General features: G+C 38.6%; 1 protein-coding gene across 3 annotated transcripts in view; it reads left to right on the top strand.

Annotated features, from left to right (window-relative positions):
* The window catches only part of LOC110164625 (protein bicaudal D homolog 2-like), a 41,347-nt gene that overhangs the window by 6,637 nt on the left and 9,426 nt on the right, over positions 1-25,284 (top strand). For all 3 annotated transcript variants that reach the window (XM_020929706.2, XM_055165742.1, XM_055165743.1), the window contains exons 2-9: positions 6,131-6,343; positions 18,028-18,180; positions 19,287-19,501; positions 20,031-20,277; positions 21,654-21,911; positions 22,367-22,570; positions 23,272-23,814; positions 24,468-24,619. In XM_020929706.2, coding sequence (XP_020785365.1) covers positions 6,131-6,343; positions 18,028-18,180; positions 19,287-19,501; positions 20,031-20,277; positions 21,654-21,911; positions 22,367-22,570; positions 23,272-23,814; positions 24,468-24,619 — 1,985 coding nt within the window. The remainder of the gene's footprint in view (positions 1-6,130; positions 6,344-18,027; positions 18,181-19,286; positions 19,502-20,030; positions 20,278-21,653; positions 21,912-22,366; positions 22,571-23,271; positions 23,815-24,467; positions 24,620-25,284) is intronic.

The following is a 25,284-nucleotide window of genomic DNA, read 5'->3' as shown; positions in this document are numbered from 1 at the left end:
ACATTCAGCCTTAGTTTATGGTATGGCTGTTTGACACATGTGAAGCTGAAGTGATGAAGAATTGAGTTAAAGAAATGACACAAGAACCAAGATGTCAACATAAATGATGTTTGCCTCCCATCCCCCATCCTCCGGTCAATGCCACAGCCTGATTGAACAGTCCTGAGTGTGGGGAGGTCTGATATACACAACATTTATCTAGTAAGTCATTACAGCTGCTGGTTTAGCACAACTCACAACAGACAAACAAATTGATTTTGCAGCAGCAGGATCCCCAGCCCCCTTGTTCTTCCTGTGTTTCCACCTTGCTCTTCGTAAATATAATCTCACATGCTCCAGGTCGGTCGGGACTGAAGCAAGCCCCAGCTGTGGCCCAGCTGCTCCCCTCTTCTCTCATTTGAGCAACAACAGGGAGCTGTGTGTCTCTTCTATAGTCACATGTAACTTCACTGAGGGATGTTATTTATGGAAATAAGGGTGCAGGACCAAACTAGAGTGTTCAACATGGTTTAAACCTGGGTTAGATACAACAAAGTCCAAACAGTTCAAGTGCAGCTGAGTGCAGCTCAATCTTTGTTCAAATAGATTGGATTTAAAGTGTCTCTACAGAACTGTGTGGCAGAGGAGAGAGGAAGGCTACAATCTGTAGCGCCGATAGTGCCATCTGTGCTGGTGATATCCCACTGTGTTACCTCTGCTGACCGTTGCTACTGTAATTGGCGATGTAACCATAATGACGTCTGCTCCCCTGGGGGCAGGCGCGTGGACCTGGCATAGCTCATCCAGACACAGGCTCTCTGTTCTGAACTAAAGAAGAACTACAGGCAGCCTCTGATAAGCCAGTCTTTGCATTGCAAATGACTGAGGTTGTGAAAACCAAAGCTGGAGCAGCTTGGTGATATGAGTGATAAAGAACCCAGACTTTAAGCCAGACACAGATATGGAGGTGTACTATATCAAAACCATTAAACATATGCAGCGACTGGAGATTAGGTCTTTATCCCCTAACAAAACACTGTGCCCAGCTTAAACATGTGCTTCCTCCTGATTATTAACCAGAGTCTCTGTTGTATAGAGCCAGAAGACTTAGCATACAAGAAAAACAAAAATCAGTTACAGAATCCTTGTAACAATATTAAAGTTGCTTTTCTTCATATTTTTTGTTAATAGTCCAAATATTCATCATTATAATATTATTTCTGTATGATTTTCAGTCTCCTGTACCTCCTGTACTCCTCCTTACAGCCTGAGTAGGCCTGCAGCTGTTTTTTTTCTTTTTAGAAAATGTTTGCCATGTGAACTTGGGATAGCCTCACATCGGGTGCATATTCTGTTTGTAGTCAGCCCCTAGTCTTTAGCATTGCCTTCATTCACTGCACTGCTTTTAAAGACCCACCAGGCTTTCAGCAGTCTTCCCTTAACCTGAGATAGCAGAGTCTCCTCAGGGCCCACACACCAGGTGCACTCTGCAGAAATTGGGCGAGTGAGAGTGGAGGAGAGTGTGAAATCGCCCAAGAGCTGGAATAAAAAACCCTGCAGCTCGGTGCCGCACTGAAAATCAATATGGCTCCGTGCCAAGTAGCAGCTCTCAAATATCTCGGCCTCACTCACAGACATTTTAGCGCCTTTTTCTGTGACTGTATCTTTGTTTCTCAGATGACAGTCTAGTATGAAATATTTCTCTATTCAAAACACAAACAGGCTAGCTGAAGAGGATGTTATATGAACTAATAACAAAATCTGTGTCAAGATCATAGAATCATTTTAATGTGTGATATTAGGGCTAGGTGATAAGACAAGTGATCACAATTGTTTGTACTGATTGAACATGATACTATTAAAAACAAATTAAAATGGCATCCAGTATTAATTCCCTGATCATAAACATTCAGCAGTCAGTTGCCATAATTCTACAGTTAGGTCTAGCTTAAAGAAACAATTCTTTCTCTATATTTTTTCTTTAAAAAATTGTGAAGTTGGCAGGTCAGTCGGATATTCATTTGGTAACACTATACACAACTACATTCAAATTGATTCACTTCAGTATACATTAGGACTGTTGTAATAATATAATTTCTCTTGATTCCAGGCTTTAATGAACCAGTGCTAACTACTCATGAGGTTTATTTAGTTCTGCATTTGATAATAATTTCCAGTATTTTTACAGTTTCACAGTCCAAATTCCTGGTAATCATAATGCCCTATCTATGTTACTCATTTCAGCGAGTGGCATTGACTTGAATATAGCTGTGTCTAATCAGGAACAGCTCGATGTGTAAACTGTGTTAACCAAAACAAGCAGAAATCCATGTGACGTGCATTCCTCAGGACAATGTTAAACAGCAGGCCAGGGCAAAAACAACAGGGATTCTCAGACAGTCTCAGAAATAAGGACTGGGAAATATGGCAAAAAATAACACTTTTGTACTGATTCAGATTTTCACTTTTATTTTTTTCTTATCAAGACATTGACTTATTTATTAGTTTCATGAACACAAACAAGAAAGAGAAAAAAATGTCCTGTTTCTTGACTGGCTGTATTTGGATGTGAACCTCTCTTTTAAAATGTCCCCAGGCTGACAGTTTGACACGATTAGTTCTCGATTCAATTTAAATGTGTTTAATTGCAAAAACAATGTAATTAGGCATTTTATCACCAATTCTAATGCAAGATTTTAATAATATGCATTTCATTTAGTGATGTTTGAGATAGATTTTAGTACACCAAACTATATGACATCCACAGTAGGAAGTGGCTGTTTACAGGATACTGTGTAACCTAATGCCCGAGAGGTCTGTGACTCTGTGTGCTATGGTCAGATGATAATAGGCTTCTAAATATAGCAGCCCAGTGGTGTGTGAATAAAAATCTGAATCCAGGCTCAAGGAAGACATCTCCTTTGTTTATTACAGCAAAGAATCACCAGAGTTCCATCTACACGTGAGTCTTGTTTCACGTGGACATAGATACTGTTTAGTGGATTGTTCAGCGCTCGTGTCCTCCCCTTGCTCCACCTCTCCTCCTCTGCAGTCGCCTCCGTGGCCTGTTCTAACACTGACCAGCCTTGTGTGAGTAACTAACACAGCAGCACAGTGAAGGATGTGTCAGCAGGCCTCACTACATCATGGCACAAATATGCACCAAGGCCCTGATCACCTAAACATCAGCCCACACAACAGGGCAATATGGAGGCACTTCCTGTTTTTCTCTGTTTGCTGGGTGTGAGTCAAGGGAAAAACTCAAAGATAATATATATATATATATATATATATATATATATATATATATATATATATATATATATATATATATATATATATATATATATATATTTTATATCTTGGTTTCAGTATTGCAAAAAATACATGTTTGGCAGACATACTTTTAATTAATGGGGAAATCTCACTTAGCTAAATCCAAGAGACACAAAACTACAACGATGTGATTGCAATGAATTTCACAATCATAGCACTGAAAATCCAAGCAGTTGTATCCTTTCTATGAAGAGACTAAATCTGATCTATTCTGTCACATGAACCCCAATAGACTGGAAGTTATTGCCAATATTGTACTAACAGCAAGTTAATACTGTAAATAAACCTTAGTAATTGTCATGTGGTATGTTCCAAGCTTTCTGTATTTTTAATTTCAGACAAAAGATTGTATTTTTGAACCATTGCATGTCCTTATTTCCAACAAATCAGTAACTGATTTAGCCAATGTTCTGTTCTTTGGTTAGAAATCCCAAGCCAATTTATTGTGATGGGGTAGATCAATTGTTTGGTCTCTCTCACACATGTGGGACACTTTATTCTTTACTAAACTCTGTAAATAGCTGGGTGTAGTTGAACCTTGAGTTGTGCTCTGTAATCAGTGGACTTTGAAACCCGTTGTCCTGTGAGATTAGATGACAAAGAGACAGTTAGTCCATGTTTCAGACTTGTATTCAACCACAGAGGCTGTTGTTTAATGACAGACCCTGATACCTGTGACAATGCTGTCATAGCAACGTATAAAAACTAGTGAGATGTGAATGCACAGACAGCAAGCTGTGCGTTTAAAATGATCCCTGATCTCTAGAGAGACCAGGGCTTTTTTGTTTGGTGCTAATATCATCCTTAGCAACCATGATGCAACAGGATGCATGATTTCCTATTATGGTGCTTTTAAAAACAGTCTTGTGGGTATGCCTGTGGGTATTTTATTTATGGTTGGTCCATTGACTGCTTTTATTGGTCACTTGCTAAAGCTGATGACAGTAAATTATTGGTGAATGATTCAGTTTAAAGTGCAATATATCTACTATCACATGATGCTTTTGATCATAGCCATTCTGCTATGCTATGCTTTGATGTGGTGCTTCAGGATATCTGTGACTGTTTTTTGAGATATTGAAACACTAGAGAATCATTTAAACAAAGCAGTCACCTTCAATGACACAAACACTGCTTTGAACAGCTTTACAACAGATTAATTCAGCATATTTCCATGTGTATGGACAGAAACATAGTGCATAAAATGAGTCAGAATTTTGGGGGGAAGCTTGTTGCGAGATTATAAGGTTGAATGCATTTATCCTTAATTTGACCACTGATGAAAGTATTTCAAAGCCACTCTTAAGAAGAACACTGTAGATTACAGGCCTGAGGTCAGAAGGTTTTGGCAAAGGGTGCAGGCTTGGACTGATTGCTCTGCCTTCAATACCACATCCAGTAAGATTATTGCGATGGGATTTCCCTTTTTTGATTGGGTTAATCTTGTCTTTTATTCAAACAATGCTTAATCAGTACTATATCTTTCTGCTTTCAGTTTTGGGGAGATAAAATTTGTATCTATCTGAGTATATTGAGCAGAATTTTGGTCTGCTAATTTTGTGAAGTTGTTAAGCCTTTTAGCTTGATAGTCATCCATTCTTGACCCACATTTTTATTTTGACTTCATTTTATTTATATATATTTTTATCTCGCATCAGCAGCAACATGCTCAATTTTTTCTGCTGAAGTGGCACGAGACATGGCACCAGTCTGCCCTTTTCTAACCTGTCATGAATTGGTTTTACACTTTCACATTAAGTCCTTGCAACTAGGTCAGTTGGACTTGTTCGAATTTTCAGATTCCCTTCCTCTAAAGGAATTACTCGGATTATTACAATATGCAGTGAAACCAGGGGAAAATCCTGCAGCCGCCAGTCACGTGCAGTTATAGAGGGTTAGCGGGTCAGAGAGGGAGAGAGAGGAGAGAGAGTGAAAGAAGACAGAGAATGTGAAAGTGAGAGAGCGAGATGAGAATGTAGGTACAAACCAGGCCTGATTCAGAAGAGCCTTAGGTGATTTTGCCCACATAAACACGACTATCAGTTTCCATCTCAACACATCACTGGTGGTTGGGTATTGGGCACAGTTTGTAATCACAGATATGATTATTTTGAGACCTTGAAACCTAAATTCTCATGTAGACAAAATGGTCTAGCAGTGTCTTAAATCTGTTTGTAAGTCATGATTTAATTAAACCTTTACCTCTTCAACAAAAGTAGCTGTACTTTGTTTTTGTCAGATTTGAACTGAATAGCGATTGACCCAAATTAATTTCTTATGTCTCAAAAAGACCAAAAAACTGTTGCTCACTGTGTCTGAGCACGTGAGGAATAAATTGAACTAGCAGTGAAAATCTGGAATGCATTTGGGAGTATGAGATGATTCTTTCCAGATGGAGGGTTTCTACAGTCTACCGCAATCGGAATGACTTTTCATCTTGCATCCTGAGATGAACTTCTATAACCAAACCATATTTTGACATAAATATTAGAATGAATGTTCTTAAAGACACACTATTCCGTTTTCTGCTGGAGGGTCCACCACCTGCTTGTCTCATGAAAATGTTTCTTTGCATGGAAACGACATAGTTACTGTTATAAACTCTCCTTTTTGTTCAAGTTTTAATTGCCAAAAGATACTTAGTTTGGCGTAGTCACATTTTTTTATTACTTTTTAATGAGTATTCTAGGCAAAACGACATCTTAGAGCATGAAAGGTTTCAGACCCTCCACCTAAAAACCTACAGTCCCTTTAAACCATGACTTGAGCAACTTGGACATTTTGCTTTGTGATTTACCTCTGTCTTTACCCCCAGGCTTTCGGACAAGCCCACTCCAACCACAGGAAGGTGGCTGCAGATGGGGAGAGCCGTGAGGAGTCCCTGATCCTGGAGTCTGCCTGTAAAGAGGCCTACTACGAGCAGAGAGTCCTGGAACTGCAGAACGAGCTCCGTCAAACCCGCAACCTACTCACCAACACGCAGTCTGAGAACGAACGGCTCAATACCATTTCACAGGACATCAGAGAGGTGAGGCAGAGAAGTACTATGTGTGCTCATGCAAAAAGTATATTATATTGCATCAGATTGTATATGAGAATATACAACAGAGAATGTACAATACAAGGACACCTCCAGCACAGTCATCAGAGAGAGTATAATACTTCTCACAGTGGAAGCATAGCAAGATTTCACAATGCAATACAATACTAAGTAAGTAAGTAAAGTAAGTCTTTATTTATATATACTGCTTTTCACAGACATTCTTTGTCCCCAAACACACTTTACAGAGCATTATTCAGCATTATTTATTCAGCATTATTCATTCGCTCTATACCCGGTGATGATAAGCTACTAGTCAACACATTGTGGTAGTTGAACTACCACAATGTGTTGACTATTCTTGTCTTTGGATCCCTTGCCAATGGTTTAGATACTCCTGGCTATGTTCAGTGGCCTAATAACCATATATTGTCCTTGTTCACCCAACATGATTCATTCAAATTGTATATAGATTACTTTAATAATTACTTTCTAGATCATTTTGTTTAGGAAATCCCTATGACAATCATATTAATATCTGCTAATTTACAGAAGTAATAACATAGGTTGTGGTTTGGCCTATTTCACAACTTCACATACACACCTTAGCTTGGTTAGGTACCTTTATTTGTTACAGTCTGATTCGATGAGTCAAATCTACACAAATCCTCTTTTGGGTGTGCTATATTAAGTAGTTAAAAGCAATTAAGCACGTGAGAACCTAAACTGACTTGAAAATTAGGCTTGCCTTTTTGCAGCTGACTCACACTTATTATAGTCCAAATAAGTCCTTCATACAGTAATAATAACTAATTATAATCATAATGCAATCCTTGATCGCCTATGTCCTATTTTACACAATGCATGACCCCTTTAATTCCTCTCATTGCTGTATGCTGTGCACGTAACGATTGACCTCATTATACAAGACAAGACCGAAAGCCCACTGGACACACATCCCATGGGGCTATGGTTCAAAAGAGACGAACAGTGAATGATAGAGGTGTAGGAGCCAGTTTTCACCTAAAAGTGCTTTGATCTAACCACCATCTTCTCAGCAGCCAAATGCAGACCAGAATAATAATGAACAGGTTTGAAGTTGTGAACATTTTAAAAGATATCCCTTGAGTCACGTAGCACTCAAATACAACCGTGCCATTGTAGTAACAGGGAAAGCAGCTCATAGTTGTTGCAATGTTAAAACCCATTGACGACATATGCGGCTGTCTGTCACATGACCCATTTAGTCTTTCTATAATGCTCTCACACAGCAGGAGATAAACCCGAGGGCCTGTACATTCTTCACATTTATGTATGGACGATTTACATCAGCTGAGTCCACTGATTTGCTGTGGGTTATTTCAGCTTCATTATAGCAGCAGAAAATAGTCTGGATTAGTGCATAAAGCATGTCTACAGGAATCCGTAGTTCCTTTGCACGAGACAGATGTCAGCTGTGTGGAGTATACGGAGATTAGGACCAGAAGCTACAGTGAAGCAAGATACAGATTCTTGCAAAATTAGGTCCTTTTAAATGATGGTAATATAGAATAACATGCTCTACATGCAGACCAGGTGCAGTTTACATGTTCTCTCCATGCCTCCTTTAGTTTCCTCTGGATGCTCCAGTTTCCCCATCCACTGAAAAAATTTACAATAGGCAGAATTCCCCTGAAAATTGAGATTCCAAATCTCAATGGGACATTCCTGTATTCCTGGTTCCATCCAATAATGAGTCTGGTTTGGCCCTAATATTGATTTTGATATAATACATACTACAAGGTATCACCATCAGCCTTATAGTACCAGTACTTCCGTGTGAAATATAGCACTATTAGCTTGCATTGCACTGTGTCCTGTTGCTGTCCCTTATCTGTAAAAGTGCTGACATGGCTCCACTTCCATGCTGCAGCTCTAATTGGCCTGATAGAGATGGCTGAGTGAGAATGGCCTTGTGTTGACAATAATGATGCTGGCCTAATGGTCCTCTGGTGATGCAGGGAGGAGAGTGAGCAGCAGCCAGAGGAGGGCACATGTCTGGGCACAGGGGCTGGGCACTGGGGCTGGGGTGGGCATTGTGACCGACCTGACATGTACTGAAAGAGTCCTTTGTCTTCTGGGTTTTCAAATTAGCCTGAGCGAAAGGCTGCTGGGGAAGGAATGGGGCGTGAGGATGCAGAGAATGGCACCATTGATAGGAATGCCTGAACTCCATTAAGTGAAAAAGAATAACCCCTGTACCAACTTAACTATGCTTTGACTAGTCTTGTATGTAACTAGTATAGATTTGAAGAATAAGCTTCTTTTTTTTTAATTATTATTAAATACAAAAAAAAGAGAAAAGAAACTGACAGCTTGTGCTTCCTGATGGTGCAGTGGTTAAGGCATTGTGCAGATGTGGTTGTTACCACCTAAGTGTCCCAGTCACTTCCCCGCCTCAACTGTTTGCCAAATAGCTCTCCTTTTTCTCTGCACATTTCTCATTAATGCTGTAGAGACAACTAAAGCCTCTGGATCGCAAAATCTTAAAAACGGCCTAAATAAAAAAAAAATAAAAAAATAAACTGACAGCTTTATGTTTGCCTTTTTCGTAATTAAGTTCTACCACACAACAGACAATACAACGTTCATAATTTATTACAATTTATAATTAATTTGAATAGCAGCAAATTATCTGATACAATATAAATACAAAATCATTGTATTGGTTGGATTAATAAGTGTCTATCTTAGGCTAAAAATATTACTAGTGAAGGTTATCTCAATCTAAACCCATATTTTTGTCCAAAGAACTACCATGGCTATTTCTAAAGCCATCTTCTTACTCAAATACTTTTTCTAGACTATGCACCATCTTTCCTTTTTTCTCTACTTTGGCCACCAATATGCAGTACTAAGAACAGTACTGTCATATAGCTCCAAGCACATGTGCCAGTATTCTCTGCCAAATACTCCATGTTACCCCCTGGCGATGATAAGACCCTGCTCTGGCTCTGTCTACTGGATTAAACCTCCATAAGAGCCAGTTACACTGCGAGGAGGCGCGCACTAACAGCCATGACTTCATTAAATTAAATCTAGGGCCATGAGAGAAATGTGCTCATTAGATATAGAGTTATCAGCACTGTATGGGACTAGTGCTTGCCTGTGTGTGAGGACTGATTAAATGCTGCGTAATTTTATGGGGGCAAACCATGCTCTATAAATGTATGAATGATATAATAGATAGAGGTATAGATATGCAGAAAAATAAGACTTGCTTTGGAGATAGGCAAGTATATGGTCTATGATAAGAGCTGATAAAACAGCTGATTAAAAAAATAAAATTAAGAAATAATTACAAACTAAAGTGTAATCTTTCAAGTAAGAGTATAAACTGTAGAATAAAAAGTAATGTTTCTGCCCTTTTGTGGATTTTTTGCTATATTGGAATAATAAGAATATTGCTAAAATATTGTGAGAAATATTTTCTATTTATTTTGATTTAATTTCAGCTCTGTCTTTGATAAAAACACACTATCTATTTTGTCTGCTCAGATGACAGTTTTCTATTATTAAATTGGGAACCAAAATTAGTAATAAATTATTTTAACTTTTGATTAGTAACACTATGAATCTTAGTTAGTCGTTGCAACCCCAGAATTACAGATTGGTATCAATGCTATGAATACATTTCTTAAAAGCATTTCACAAAAAGCATATTTGTAAGTTATTGCATTCAATTACTGTATAATGAAGCCACCGCACAGCTGCAGTGGTTAGGTTTGTAGACTGCATCCAGACAGACACATATACATTATTATAGTAATGAGAGTGGCCTATTGAAATGTTAAACGTGATTGCTTTCCGTGCCTCGTTTGCACCAAGCGGCTTTTCCCCAACACATGAGGCTCTATTAAAATCAGAGCATTTTCTGTCTGTCATTCATCAGCTTTGAGGATTACACACCTGCTATGAAGGTGTACAGCCTGCCTCGATGGGATTGGTTTTAAAGGTTAGTGGGGGACTAGGAAGTAGAAATTAAAGTTGACCAGATGGACAATTGCTTTACTGTGATTATTAAAGGTCAATTTGAGAAGGTTGATGCTAGGCTAGGTGATCGGTACTTACTGCTACTGCTTTCAACGTACATTAAGCTAATGTAATAGGATGCCAAGTGGCCTTAGGGGTGTCCATGTCAAGTCCTGTATTATTACTGTTGACAACAATACTAAGATAAATCACCCCCAGACTGCTGTTGGGTGGGACGTGGGGGATGGGGTGTGATGTAGATAGGGAAACAGCAAGGAAATCTCGCATTTAATAGTGAAAATCTAGAATCAAGAAGGCTAGTTTTCAAGAAAGCAATCTTATGTTAATGTATTATGTTACTTGTCAGCAAAGCACAATTACAAGACAACAACTTTATTGATGGACAAACTGTAAATGTAATATGAAATCAGTCTACACACACAAAAAAAAGATTGATTAATTTGGTTCAATAAAGTTCATTACATTAATGTCAAAGATTCAACTAAACCTAGAACTAAACCAAGACCATCTGTCAAATTAGATCAAACTATCATAAAAGGGCCAGAGGGGTAATACATTTGAATAAAGACAATAAAGAATTGCCATTAGACTCCATCCATCTTTTGAAAAAATATTTCTAAAAAAACAAATTCAGTAATTCACACAATGGCCTACTTTTTCCACTGACTAATAGCAACAGTGAGTGTTTTCATACCAGATCAATATGGACATGGTGCACTGAAAAAAATCAATGCACACCCCATTCACTTTGACTAATGGATGTAAACACACACGTTTCCTCAGTTGTCCCGGTGACCTGAAAATCTCTAATTCGGCTTTATGCACAATCACAGTGAATCAGGCAGCGCCACACCACACTTTTAATTGTGTATTCAAATGCATGACCTTGAGTTGGCATTCTCCCTGCTAATGGAGGCTCGTATAGACAGAATAGAAGGACAATTGCTAGCAGCGAACGGCTAGATAAAAGCGGATCCTCTTTCACCCACATTGGCAACTTTGACAGTAGTGAGAGGCCCTGAAGCATCATTATTCTCTGTTCTGTGCTGTCTGCTGGTATATTAGAGAGGGGTAAAGTTGCAGCACATCTGTGAGTCATTTTGCCTCAAGCTCATACTGGGACAATTCTGATTTAACATGGGATGACGTGACCTTGAGACGTGTAAAGTTGATAAAGTTTTGTCTTGTTAATCTTCTCAAATCTTGTCTGATAAGGAAATATATCAAGCTGGCAAGCCTTGCTGAAGGACACAGCCCATTATAGTTGATGGGATACTGGGATTTAACACGTTTACAATTCTGCTTTCAGGGTCAATTGTATGTAACAACTTTGCCCTTGTAAAATGCATTACAATTGAGAAAATTGTGAGGATTATAATGGCATTATTACACCATTGTGACATACTGATAAATTATGACTTCTCTTAGTTTTAGACCTGGTTTCTGAAGCAATATCCCAAGACATAGAGGGCAGCGGGGAACAAGGTTATTGCTGCTGTTTGCTTTCTGATGATGGATACTTGATGCTGTAGATGAGACAGGAGCTCAAGAGGGACTGATGTGCAGCCTGTGATAGCACAGTGCCACACGGAGCAGAATAGAGTGGGGGAGGGAGGGACTGGAGAAGTGAAATGGAAAAATGGAGGTCAGTGATATTACACTCAAGCCAGTAGAATGGGGAAAGGCGATAGTATTGAGTTGCAATGCAATCTGTATAAGGCCATATGGGAGCCCTTTACTGAAACATGTGGGCTATGGCTTGTTTTAAGTGAACAGAATGCAGAGTAAGACAGGGGTCGGTGGACAAAAGTGCACACAGGATCACATTCACTTGCAGATCCAGCCGGTTTTCTATAAATAATACAAGATTTTGCCATCAGGAAGTCTGGGGCAGCACTTTTGAGGGACCCATCACAGCAAAGGAAAAAACCTTGTAAAGATGCACTTAGCTAAAGTTCAAACCAGCTTTATTTGAAGTTGGCATGATAGCATAGACCAGTTTTTTACTGAAATATAAACAATAGTATCTACAGAGAGATTCTCTGAAAAAAGCCCTTTCAATTCAGGACCAAGGTAATCATACATAGAAATTCTACTTGGGGAATCACAATAGTGGAGCTGTTAAGGACCAAAATAGTGCCCAATTGTTCATTTTTATGGTACAAGCATGAAACTTTGCTAGATTATTAACATCCCTAAGACCAACATTTCTGGATATGGAACCAAGCCCAAGTCGACTCTGGAGCCGAGTACCGCGCATGTCACAAAATGGCCGACATGGAAACGAGGCTGGGAGCTCAATTACTGCTTAAACCTTCTTTTTTGGAAAATAATGTTAAATTATCATATAGGTTATAAAGAAGAATATGTATCAAGATACTAGCTACTGTCAATGCTGTTTTTAAAGTGAAAGTAAACATTAAATAACAACAACAACAAAAAAGCTACTAAACTAATGGTGTTTTTTTAAAGGTGCATCATGTAACTTTTCTGGTCTCCATGGAGATGTTATTGCTTTGTCTGGATTGTTTCACAGTGTGGCATTAAACCTTTCTATCTTCATGGAGACTAAACATGGCTAAATTACAGGTCAGATCTGTGGAGAGGCGACCCCGCTCACAGTCAGAATGTCTGTTTTTCTAGGTATTTTTGAGCTATAAAACCACCTGTAATTGAATAAATGTAAGGTAGAGATGTTTAATGTCATACTGTTGAACATGCCATGCCAATCGGCGCCATCGGTCCCTGTGACCACCACCATCACTCACACACACACCACTTTCATACTAGGCAAAGTGCGTGAAGTGCCTTGCCTAAGGACACAATGACTGGCGTCCCACAAGCAATAGACCCGCTAAATGTAAGAATGTCTGAATTTTAGGTATTTGAGCAATAAACACATTTTCAGTCCTTAACTGAATAAACACAAGACTGATATATTTAATGTCATACAGTGAAAGATTCCAGCCAAAGCTGTGACATCCTAAAAGAAGCAGGTTGTGGACCCCCAAACAGAAAAGTTATAATGCACCATTAAGAATTTTAGTATTTTAAGACACCACCCAGCCCTGCAGATTGGGGATGAAAGCGTGATGACAGTCACTAGTTACAGTTGTGGACCACGCTCCACCAGGCAAAGAATGTGCTATAAACTTATCAAGTGTGGATGCAGAGTAGCCTGTGCTGGGTGATGCAAGTGTGCAAAGACAAATTTGGCATGTATAGATTCATGCCAATGTGGCAGCAGCTGCACTTAGAGCACTTTGAATAAGTTTAACGATTTAAGGAAAATCTCTGATATGTTTTTTAGGGTTATGCCTCACATCCATGCAGCATTTAATTACCATTGTGAAAGATAATGAGGCACTTACAGGTCATTAGAGATGTTTAAATTGTTTTTGTTATCAAAAACCCAATGAATATGGCTTTGAAAGATAAAATATTGTATTAACTTGGATTTCAACCACAGGGAGCCCACACAAACCTTACAGCCTCAAGGAAAATGGTCACATGACCTCATTAATGCTTTGGAGCTTATGAAAAATTGTTGTTCAACATTACAAAATGGATAACTAAGCAAATAAGACTGTAAAAAAGGGATTATGCAGTGTTTTTTATGCCAGCCTCATTTTCATATAGTCCATTTTGTGACATGTCCAGTTCTCGGCTTCAGGGTCGACTTAGGCTTGGTTCCATATCTAGAAATATTAGTCCTGGGGGTGTTAGTAATGTGGCAAAATGTCATGCTTGTACCATAAAACTATTCATGAACTATTTTGGTCCTTAACAGCTCCACTACAATTTTAGACAAAAATTGAATTGTGATCATTATCGCTTCTTAAATCTGAAAGAAAACCATTGCAATAGAGGACCAGGGTATATAGTTTATCAGACACAGAAATTCTACTATTATGCTAATCTAATTGTGACTTTAATTCGATAGCGAAACAGCCCATTTGGTTCAACATAACAACTCTGATGTATGTCACACATTTGCTTGTGTGACCACCACCCACAGTGCAACAGAGCCATACTTCTTAGCTCCATGTGTGGCTGTGTTATACTCCCCACAGCTGTCCAGTCCAGTCTTCACCTGGCAGGGCAAAAGGCACAGGCACTGACCACTTTGCTGAAAGCCTGCACGACAAACTGTTGGAAAGGGTTCTCCTAAAATGACACCACCATGCCAAACACGTCCATTAATAGATTTTTTTCTCTGACCCTCCCTACTGCTAAGTGGATGACATTTTATTGCAAAAACACACACACACAGTTATTTTAGCACCCTTGAATGAATGCACTTAAGCAACTTCTGTCACAGCCCCCAGTCTCTCAAAGAAATGGGGTACACGCACATGCAAAGTTGAAAGGTCGGGGGCTCTAGCTTGCATTGTAATCTGATTGGAGGAGGATGTTAATCAGTTTCAGGGCTTGGCCTCTATTCAACAGCACCAAACAGCACTGACCCTCCAGCTGAGACTCCTAACCCTGACCTGGACAAGCAGCTGGCATAGGTTTAATGCTTCAAAATAAGGATTAGAGGTTAGATTAGTGAGAATTAATAGTATATGTTGTGTGATATAGCCAAACAAGAAAACCAACCCCCTGATTGAGGCTTTTTATTCCTCTTTACTTTGATTTCACTGTTGTGTTAAGAAGAGATTTGTAATGTAAGCTATTGCATTATTTAGTAATGTACCAACATCAGGGCTTTTGCACAGGGAGCACCCACGCTGATTAAGTATGCATACAGCAAATGTGAATATTAATGCATCTTCAAATGTCAGGCTCTCCTCTGCTCTGCCTTCACCATTAATTATTACACAGAGCAAATAAGGAGCATGCACAACTTCCTCAAAAGGGATTCAGCAACATGTCAAGGGTTACTACTACAGTATTTCATGTACTGTTAAAATGCCCTGCAGTTATTGAGCAAAACAAGTCCCAAGTGTCAACTGTCAAAAAATTACAACAAATTAATGCAAATAAATTGCATTGTTATTAAGAATATAGTAACAAAAAAACAGGTTTTGAATATATATGCTGCCATATTTTGTGTTCTGCTTTAATATGATGTGTGTTTGGATAATAATAAAAAAAATCTGATAAATTTGCTTTCATATCCAAATAATACACACAGAGACTAAATCTATATTGCATACTGCCATAAAGGCAGTTTGACCTTCCTATTATTCAAATATCCATATTCTGTCATCACTGGTCCAATCTCATTTCCTCCAGTATTTGATTTAGCAAAAATGCTGGTATGAACACCAATAAAATGGTGTAAGAATTGATTGAGTTTGTGTCAGTGACAATATGCTCCAATAATGTATGTAATGTAATGTAATAATAATGATGAGGTGGACACGTGGTTCTGGCGTGAGAGATAAAGGACCACCTGGACAGAGATTCAAAGGCTAATTGTCTTGTAAGGCTAATTGGCTCGTTTGCATTAGGCACCCTCTGTCTACTTCCCAGAGAGACAGATATAGGCCATGCTATGCAAATACATGTACAAGTTTACATGCTTGATTTAAATATTCAAACTTGGTATTGATGAGGAAAACAGCCTTTCACTCTCGTGTTCATTATTTTCTGCTTAAATAAAGAATACACTTGAAACAGAAATAAAGTCCAAATAATTTGCTCAATCAAATATTAGAAAGCAACAGCTGTACAAAGAGTCTGTGTCAACATTCCCATGCAGAGACTCAATGTTTACACCTATACAAGGTGTTTACACGCAAACTATAGTTGGAGGCTACCATGGTTTGGACTTAGCACCTTTTTGTTGGTGCACAGGCCAGGCAGGCCTCTTGGCACATTGCACAGTCCAATCAGACACCATCCGGGGTGTTGTCTGGGTAACAGGTCATGACATCATGCTTATCAGTAGTTTTTGTCCTATTTAGTTAGTTTGGTGTTAGATAGACTGGAACAATATGTGTTTGTCTTGACATATATCTATGAGTCTCACAGCTGTGGTCATACCTCTTATCTTAACATGACCTTGGTACAATAATGAACTAGCAGTGGTCCTACAAAATAGTTAAACATAGTTAGTTATCCTAACAGATGGTTACGATCATGGATATGATCGTAAGGGAGTTTCCTGCAAAAACAATGCACGACTATGCCTATGGAGGGCAAAAGTTAAGTCCACCTTTCTCACATTACAGCACCGCATGCACAGCAGACGTCTCTTTGTCTTCTCAGCGGCTGTGACCCACCTGCCGCTAAATGGGTGTCACCTTTCACCTGAGCTTTCATCTTCTGAATACAGGCACTGGTCAGGGTGGCCCCATCTGCATGTCCCGCTGTGGTCCTCTGTTTTGGTGTGTGTATGTGTGAGGAGGGGGGTTAGGGGCAAATGATGGGGAAGGCTGTGTGTGGCAGCGTCTTGGGGATTAGGACATGTGTCTGGCCTGCTTCTTCTGTTTATACTTCCTTTTAAGATTCAAACAAGGGACAACTGGTCTGGTGTAGCAATTACCAGTTCATACAATAACATATTAAAGATGCTGTTTTTCTGAAGGATTTAATATATCTTATTTATATCTACTTCCGGTTGCTATAATGTATTTATGCATTTTGTCGCAGCCCCAACCCTGTTTAAACAGAAAATAGTCTGAAAATACAATAAAGGAAGCTTGAAAATGTACTTTAGTTCAGTAGTTGTTGTTAGTCGGTAATAGTTTAAAGTGGTTTTGTCTAATAGTGTTTTAAGTAGTGTTCTAACCTCTTTGAACTCTCCTCTTTAATGCTGTTTTTTTGTTGTACATCAATAGCATCTGTCCCTTTGTTTTAATTAAATGATCCTTATAAAAAATATTAGACCATTAAAACTTTCAATTGCAACTGTAGTGTTTTTTGTACTTACCAGTTTAGGACTAAATGTACCCTCATTGCACACTACCATGGTGCTTCTCACTATTGAAAACTTGTTACAATCAGAGAGATAAGTGTGCTTCATTTTTTTTGTTTCTTTCCAATTTGGCAGTCCTTGTTGCATGTGGCCCTCAGCCCAGAGTGGCACCTGACTCCTTTTTCTCTCAAAGACTTTCAGATAAATATATGCAAAACTCTACTTTGCCAGATGGAAGCCAGTTCTTATCCAAGTGAATTTCAATGTGTTGAGGAGTCAAGCTGACACAAATGGACTGGATTGGACTGGTTACTGGTCACAATAAAATGCAATAAATTGTTACAGAAAAGATCGCAATAAATTATAATATTGATGACTTTAAGACACAGACCCAAGAAACTTAAAATAATCCAAGTCATTTTCTGTTTTTTCAAATATCATAATAAACAAAATAAAATAAACAGCAGAATTACCCACTTAAGAAGCTAGTTTGTGCAGAAATGACTTATAAATCGACTCTCTATGGTTCAAATCTTATTGTAATACAAAAAAAAAAAAAGACAAATATGTCCCCACTAGTATAAATACAGGTTCTTAATGATAAATATTGAGGCCAAAAAATGTTTTTGTCAAAGCAGATATAATAATTATTGCTGAATTTTTGGTTACACAGGTGCTACTATTCATCACTGGCCAATTTAACCTCTCTGTAATCTGTTCTACTAACTGGTTACTGCTTTACTGACACTTCCTCTTCTTTTTGGTGTTACAGAAAAACCAGATGGTGGAGCTGCAGAGGAATCAGTTGCGTGATGACATTAAGGAGTACAAGTTTCGTGAGGCCCGTTTGCTGCAGGACTACTCTGAGCTGGAGGAGGAGAACATCTCACTGCAGAAGCAAGTCTCTGTGCTCAAACAAAGCCAGGTAAGGAACTGTGACGTAAAAAAGAGAGCAAGTAAACAGAAAAAGTAGCACTAACTCATAATACTACGAGGTTCACAGTATTACTTTTTAAAATACATCAACTGAGACCAAGACAAACTTTATCCATAAGGAAAATTATCTCACTCATTACAAAATATTGACAAAGAGCTTCGCACATGATAATTCGTTTGTGTTGTTTATTTTATCTTTATTTATCCAGAACAAAGCCACTGAGAATAATTTCACAGCTGTGGAGCACTTAATTGCTGTTTTGTTTGTTGATAGGTATATGATGTTTTGTGCCATAAACATGAAAAGTGTGAAGTGTATTTATTCTTTATATTTTGTAAATATGTATGATTACACTATGGGAATTTCAGCAATATATTAAATCCCCCTTGCAATATTGCATTAAATATTGCACTTAATAAGACCTGACTTTGAATGTCGTTGCATTCCCCGAAGCAGTATCAGTGTTTCTGTTCATTATTCTAATCACTTGAGCTGATTGGAATAACACTTGTTCTGTAATCTTCAGCAAAATGAAATTAGGGCGTTTCAGTCCCACATGACAAATCTCGACCTCTACTAATTACAAGATGAAACACATCCTATGTTAGAAATACTATGAGACAAATAACATGCACAAACCACTTTTCGTATTACTGTAAATGTAAAATTATTCATGAACACGCTTCTTCTCATAAAAAATAACAAAATACAGAATTTGCATATTTAAAAGCAAAAAAGCTCAAATAGGATTTAACCATGTGATGTAGTTTTTCATGCTCTTGTGTTCTTGTCTGAGATTATGAGTTTTACATTAGTCACAGGGTATTTTAAACAAAAGAATAAAATCCGCTTTCACTTTTCTCTTAGGCAATATTAAAGGATTTCCACTCAAAATTATAAGAGCTAATTAGTGATGGCAATTAAGTGGGTATTTCTTGGATTAGTATTACACAGAATAAGATGTACATATAAACCCCCAGAGAAGCGCTTAGAGGCTATGCCTAAAACCCATTTTTATTGGTGCCACATGTTTTGTTTCATGTCCTCATATCCCAGAATTATTAAAAAGTAAATCCTTGTGTGATTCTGTCCAGGTGGAGTTTGAGGGTCTGAAACATGAGATCCGGCGATTAGAAGAGGACACAGGTTTTCTGAACAGTCAGTTGGAGGATGCTATTCGTCTAAAGGAGATCGCAGAGAGGCAGCTGGCAGAGGCTCTGGAGACCATCAAGACTGAGAGGGAGCTGAAGGCTTCTCTCAGGAAAGAGCTGTCCCACTACATGAACATCGGAGATACTTTCTACCACAGGTACAAGGCCAAAGGCACCAAGAAACAGACATAATGTCTGCCGGCCATTAATAAGCTGTCAGTGTAGTCTAGAGAGAGAAATGGTGATTTCATTTAGATTAGGTCTGCAAGATTTAGAGCCCATCACAGTGGAATTGAAGGCCCAAATGAATTGTTGTAATAGGCAAATTGGCAAATTTACTGCAGTTATTGAAATTACCTACTTTTCTCTATAAACAACAAAATAACATTAATAGTCTTATTATGAATACAACCTGCTAACCCTGTAGTTTTAGACTTTTAGACTTTAGATGTGTGATGATAGCGTGTAATTCTTGTATTTGTTTTGCAGCTCATATTTTAGTATTTTCTCAAATCTTGATGTTCATAGATGTGTTTAAAATCTGAACTTTGAAAATAATCCTACTTTACATGCCAGAAAAATTCAAATTTATTTCCAAAATATTATATATTTAAATATTATATTTAAATATGTGTCAAACATTAGCTGCTGTATCCATGACTTGTTTTACACCTGTTTCCTCTTCAGCCCTTTGAGCATCTCCCTAGACGGCCTTAAGTTCAGTGATGATGCCTCCACGGAGCCCAACAACGACGAGGCACTGCAGGGATTTGAAAATGGCTTCCACAAACTGGCCAACACTATTGCCGAGGATAACCGTGTGTTCACTCCCACCAAGGACGAGCTGTCCCGGCCTGCCCCCAGCCTGGTGGATGATCTGCTGAGCGAACTTAACATCCATGAGATACAGAAACTCAAGCAACAGCTAGTGCAGGTACATTTTTATATGCAATCAAATCTTTATAAGAGTAAAAGAGTACATTCACATTAATTTTGATTTGGTGCTGGTATGAGCCTAATCCTGTTCTAATCTGGGTTTAGTCTTGGTCTAGTTCAGGTTTAGTCCTGGTTCGGTCTAGTTCAAGTTCGAGTTTAGTTTAGTCCAAATTGATCTGATGTTTGTGGAAATATGTGTGTATGCACATAGCCTTTTTGACCAAACCATTTGCATTTTTGTCCATCCCTACACAAGTATTGTAGTACTTGTGCCCATTTGGAACTGACTGAATTTTAAAAAGCACATTAGAAATATTTTTACTATATTTAATTTGCAGTATCAGCAAACAACAAACCAATAGTAATACTGAGAGTAGTAATAGTTGGACTGATGAAGCTGACAGGAATGAATCAATGGTAGTATTTGGGTTTTTCCTTGACCCAAGCTGCTGCTGTATTCAAATCCCTTTAGAGTTAATCCTGGCAGACACACTCCCTCTGGCTCTGAAGCCTCTGAACACAGCGGGAGATGGCACCGAAGGACCCGCCATCTGCCTCCACTTTGCCCCATGTCTGTGCCACGCCCGCCTGGGCACCATGGCAACCACCAAGCACCCTGAGCCAGTGGTGGTGAATGGGTGTGTTTAAGATTCTTGTGAGATTAAGGTTTTTTACCTCCTCCTATAAACTGTAGAGAGAATGGAAGCAGGACTTCAGTATAAAGTCAAGGTTATCCAGTTAATCTCAATTTAAGTTATTTACATTGGTCTATATGATTCGGATTCAGAAATATTGTAACACATTTTTCATGAACAAATTCAGCAATATGATTTTTATTGATATCTTCCCTATGCTTATATGCTTACAGTTCTTATTTTTTGTACAACCATTATTACCTTTTAATCCTATTGTCACATACATATATAAAGTGATAATAATGCATTTTAAATTGCTCAATCAGTTTCAACTCTATGTAATGACCCGCATTTGATTTGACTGATACTTTACATCTGGAGCCTATTAAGTCACCTGCTGGAACCCACATGACATTTAGAAGGCCAACACTAGATTGATATTATGTAGCACAAGATGCTGTTCAGTAGTTTTGAGATTGTAAGTGGAGGATTTTACACACAAGTGGAAGGTAGAAGGAAACAGTTTTGCTGTAATAATAATGTTATATCCAATCGGAAAATCCATGTTGTGCCTAACCTTATCATTTATATTCACAATTTTCTTTATCCTTACAATTGGTAATTATCAGCTTATTACCAGTTGTATTAATTGTGTCTATCTGTAACTTGATGCCTATAAAATGCTCAGTATATTATGAAATTTTGAGATATTTTCATATATTTTTTTCTGTGTCTTAAGATGGAGCGTGAGAAGGTGTCTCTGCTGTCCACGCTGCAGGACGCTCAGAAACAGCTTGAACAGGCCAACGGGGCCCTGTGTGAACACCAGGAGAAGGTCAGCCGCCTCACTGAAAACCTCAACACCATCCGCAAGCTCCAGGCTAGCAAGGAGCGCCAGTCTGCCCTGGACAACGAGAAGGAGCGGGACAGTCACGAGGATGGAGACTACTATGAGGTGGACATCAACGGGCCCGAGATCCTGGAGTGCAAATATAAGGTGCGTTTCTAATAAATTAGTATTGATTAATTTTTTAAATGGTTAGTAAGTAATGGCAAAGTAAATAATGAATGGATAAAGACAGAAACCGTTAGTAACCATAGTAGAAACAGTCAGTATACATTCAAGACAAAATCAAAAGGAAATCAAATGTAAACCAGGACTGAACCAGGAGTGAACCAGGTCTAAAACAAGGGTTAAATCAGGGCTAAACTAGGTCTAAGCCAGGACTAAACAAGAACAAATCAGGACCGGACAAGGACAAGGACAAGTCTCAGGAATCCAACTGGCACTAAATAAAACCACATGAGGACTTAAACAAAACAAAAAAGTCTGTCTACACAGGAAGTACAAGTACCACCAGCAACAGCTGCTGTGTAGCATTATATTATATATATTATTATTATATAATATTTTTGTGCACAATTTTCCTAACATTGGTTTTGCTTTCCCAGGTGGCTGTGTCTGAGGCAGGTGAACTGAAGGAGGAGCTGAAGACCCTCAAAGCAGAATATCAGACCTGTCAATCACGTTACGAAGAAGAACGCACCCGACTGGAGAATGATGTCACCACGCTCGGAGAAAAACTGTCCGCTCTGGAGAAAATCAGTAACACAGAGAGAGACGAGAAGAACAGGCTAGAGAAAGAGCTGCGCAAGGTAACTAGTACTACACTTCTTCTATTTAACAATTAATTATTATTTATAGATATAGTTACAATATAAACATTAAACAAGTATCTTAAAGGGATAATATGAAGTATTTTTATCTAATTCTAATGTAAGCTGTACTGTAAATGATAAACCTACATCAAAATGATTTATGTTGTTGTGCAGCTGGAGATGTGGTTTAATGGTGGATAAAATGTGATTTAAAAAAAATTATGATTTAAAGGTGCACTATGTAACTTTTTGGTTGGGGGTCCGTCACCTGCTTGTTTCTGTGGATATGTCGTTGCTCTGCCTGGAATGTTATGACATTAAACAACTCTGCCTTACATTTATTCAACTACAGGTTTATTGCTCAAAAATACCTAGAAAAACAGGCATTCTGAGTGTGAGTGGGGTTGCTTCTCCACATATCCGACCTGTAAATTGGTCTGGTTTGGTCTCCACAAAGATAGAAAGGTTTAATACCATTTACTGTGAAACCTTTTAGACAAAGCAATAACATCTCTACAGAGAAAAGCATTTGACAGGCCTTCCACCAGTAATGCTACAATGCACCTTTAATTATGATGCCAGAAAAATTGACAATCATGAAAAGTCCTAACTCTAAAATGGAACATATTATAAACATGTGATAAATGACTATATTATATCAAAAGTGACTAACATTTTCCCTGTTTTTGTCTGTCTAGCTGAGCGATGTAGCTGGTGAGTCCCAGGGCAGCCTCAGCGTGGCCCAGGACGAGTTGGTCACTTTCAGCGAGGAATTGGCCACTTTGTACAACCACGTGTGCATGTGCAACAATGAGACACCCAACAGGGTCATGCTTGACTTCTACAAGGAGGGCAAGGGCGGACGCAGCAGTCCAGAGGGACGTGGGCGGCGCTCTCCCATCCTCCTCACCAAAGGCCTGTTCCCAGACCAAGGTTACCATAGCGACGGCTCTCCCTCTCCAGTCTCCTCTTTACCATCACCTGTGTCCGATCACCGCAGAGAACCAATGAACATCTACAACCTGGTGGCGATTATTCGGGATCAGATCAAGCACCTCCAGTTGGCTGTGGATCGCACTACAGAGCTTTCCCGGCAGAGGGTGGCCACACTGGAGCTGGGCACAGTGGCAGACAAAGATAAGGAGGCATGCATGGAGGAGATCCTCAAACTGAAATCCCTGCTCAGCACCAAGAGGGAACAGATTGCAACACTAAGAACCGTCCTTAAGGCCAACAAACAGGTCAGTTTATCCCCACTGACGTCTGACTTTTGCACTATGAGGAAGTCTTTTCTTGTGGTCAAAAGCATTTGCTGGTAGGCTTCCAATAACACATACAAAGGGATGGGGTTGTTAGCTATTTCAGGGCAATTCAGCTGCTATAGCAAATGTTTAACTAGACAAGACAGCAGCCTTCTAGTGTCAGCTGCTGACTTTCTTTGTAGATAGAATGGCAAGATTGCATAGCATGAGTGCATTGCATAGCTCGCATAAACCCAAACAAGTGATACCAACATTTCAAACCCAATTTCAATACTAAAGAAAAAGTTTGATATTGATTTTGACACCATAATTAAAACATTAAAAGGAAATCTTTAATATTACAATTTGCTCTTAAATGAACTTGTGTACAGTTTATAAAGTACTGTCCAAAACTAACTAAAGAAATGTAAATACGTGTAATCTATTTTTGTTTTTTCTTTTCAGTATCAGTACTTGTTCAAAAGAGTATCTGTTTTATTCTACTTTTATTATCAATTATTACTTATGCATTGATTTCTTTGGCAACATTTACTCAAACATATTACAAAGTAGCTTGTCAGTTAGCCCAGTTATAAACAGGCATATGGCTAAATGGATGGTCTGATCATTTTGTTCTTTCTGTCCACTAATAGACCGCTGAAGTTGCTCTGGCCAACCTTAAGAGCAAGTACGAGAATGAGAAGGCTATGGTGACTGAGACCATGATGAAGCTGAGGAATGAGCTCAAAGCACTAAAAGAAGATGCCGCCACCTTTTCTTCACTCCGGGCTATGTTCGCCACACGGTAAGAAACGTATATGTGTTGTTAATTTATGCACACTAAATATTGAATAACCATAGAAAAACATTAGGTCAATTTCAGATTAAAGTCTTATATTGGGGTCTACCATATGTTTTCTTTATTTTGTGACTCAAATAATTGTGTCACCATTTTAATATTATTTTATCACCAAACTAGATGACAGAAGGTGCAGGGGTATAAGAGTGTATTAAAATATATTTGGGGGAGAATTTAGTCCCGGTCTTGCAGGATGTTTTCTATGCCCACGTGGATTAGAAGAGATGACACACTTGCTAATCGTTTGTGATTCTCAGGAGAAGGCGGTCAAAGGTTCTACTCATAATCCCACCTCAGATTTGGATTACACATTCACTCTAGTAGAACAATGCTCACATGCTGCTAGTGAATTTGAATACATACAGATGTAGTAGTCCCTTTACCAAATCAATTTACTGTGTTTTTCAGATTAGATATTTTTTCTTCATAAAAATAAAAAATATTTAACAAGAAATTATTATTAAATTATTACTGGCAAGCATTTGCAGTATTATATAAAAGGTTGCCTTGGTTGAGTGTTTGTAATTTCCTTTTCAGTAAGACTTGTCCTCCAGTTGTGTTTCATCATTTCTTAATTTCAGGATGAGTAGCTGAGAGCCATTTTTTTGTTA

This window comes from Boleophthalmus pectinirostris, unplaced genomic scaffold, assembly GCF_026225935.1.
Source record: "Boleophthalmus pectinirostris isolate CB_2022bp ecotype Guang Dong unplaced genomic scaffold, ASM2622593v1 HiC_scaffold_8, whole genome shotgun sequence".
In the NCBI taxonomy this organism is placed as follows: domain Eukaryota; kingdom Metazoa; phylum Chordata; class Actinopteri; order Gobiiformes; family Gobiidae; genus Boleophthalmus; species Boleophthalmus pectinirostris.
Note: the sequence above shows the minus strand (reverse complement) of the source record. Positions and strands in the feature narration are given on the sequence as shown.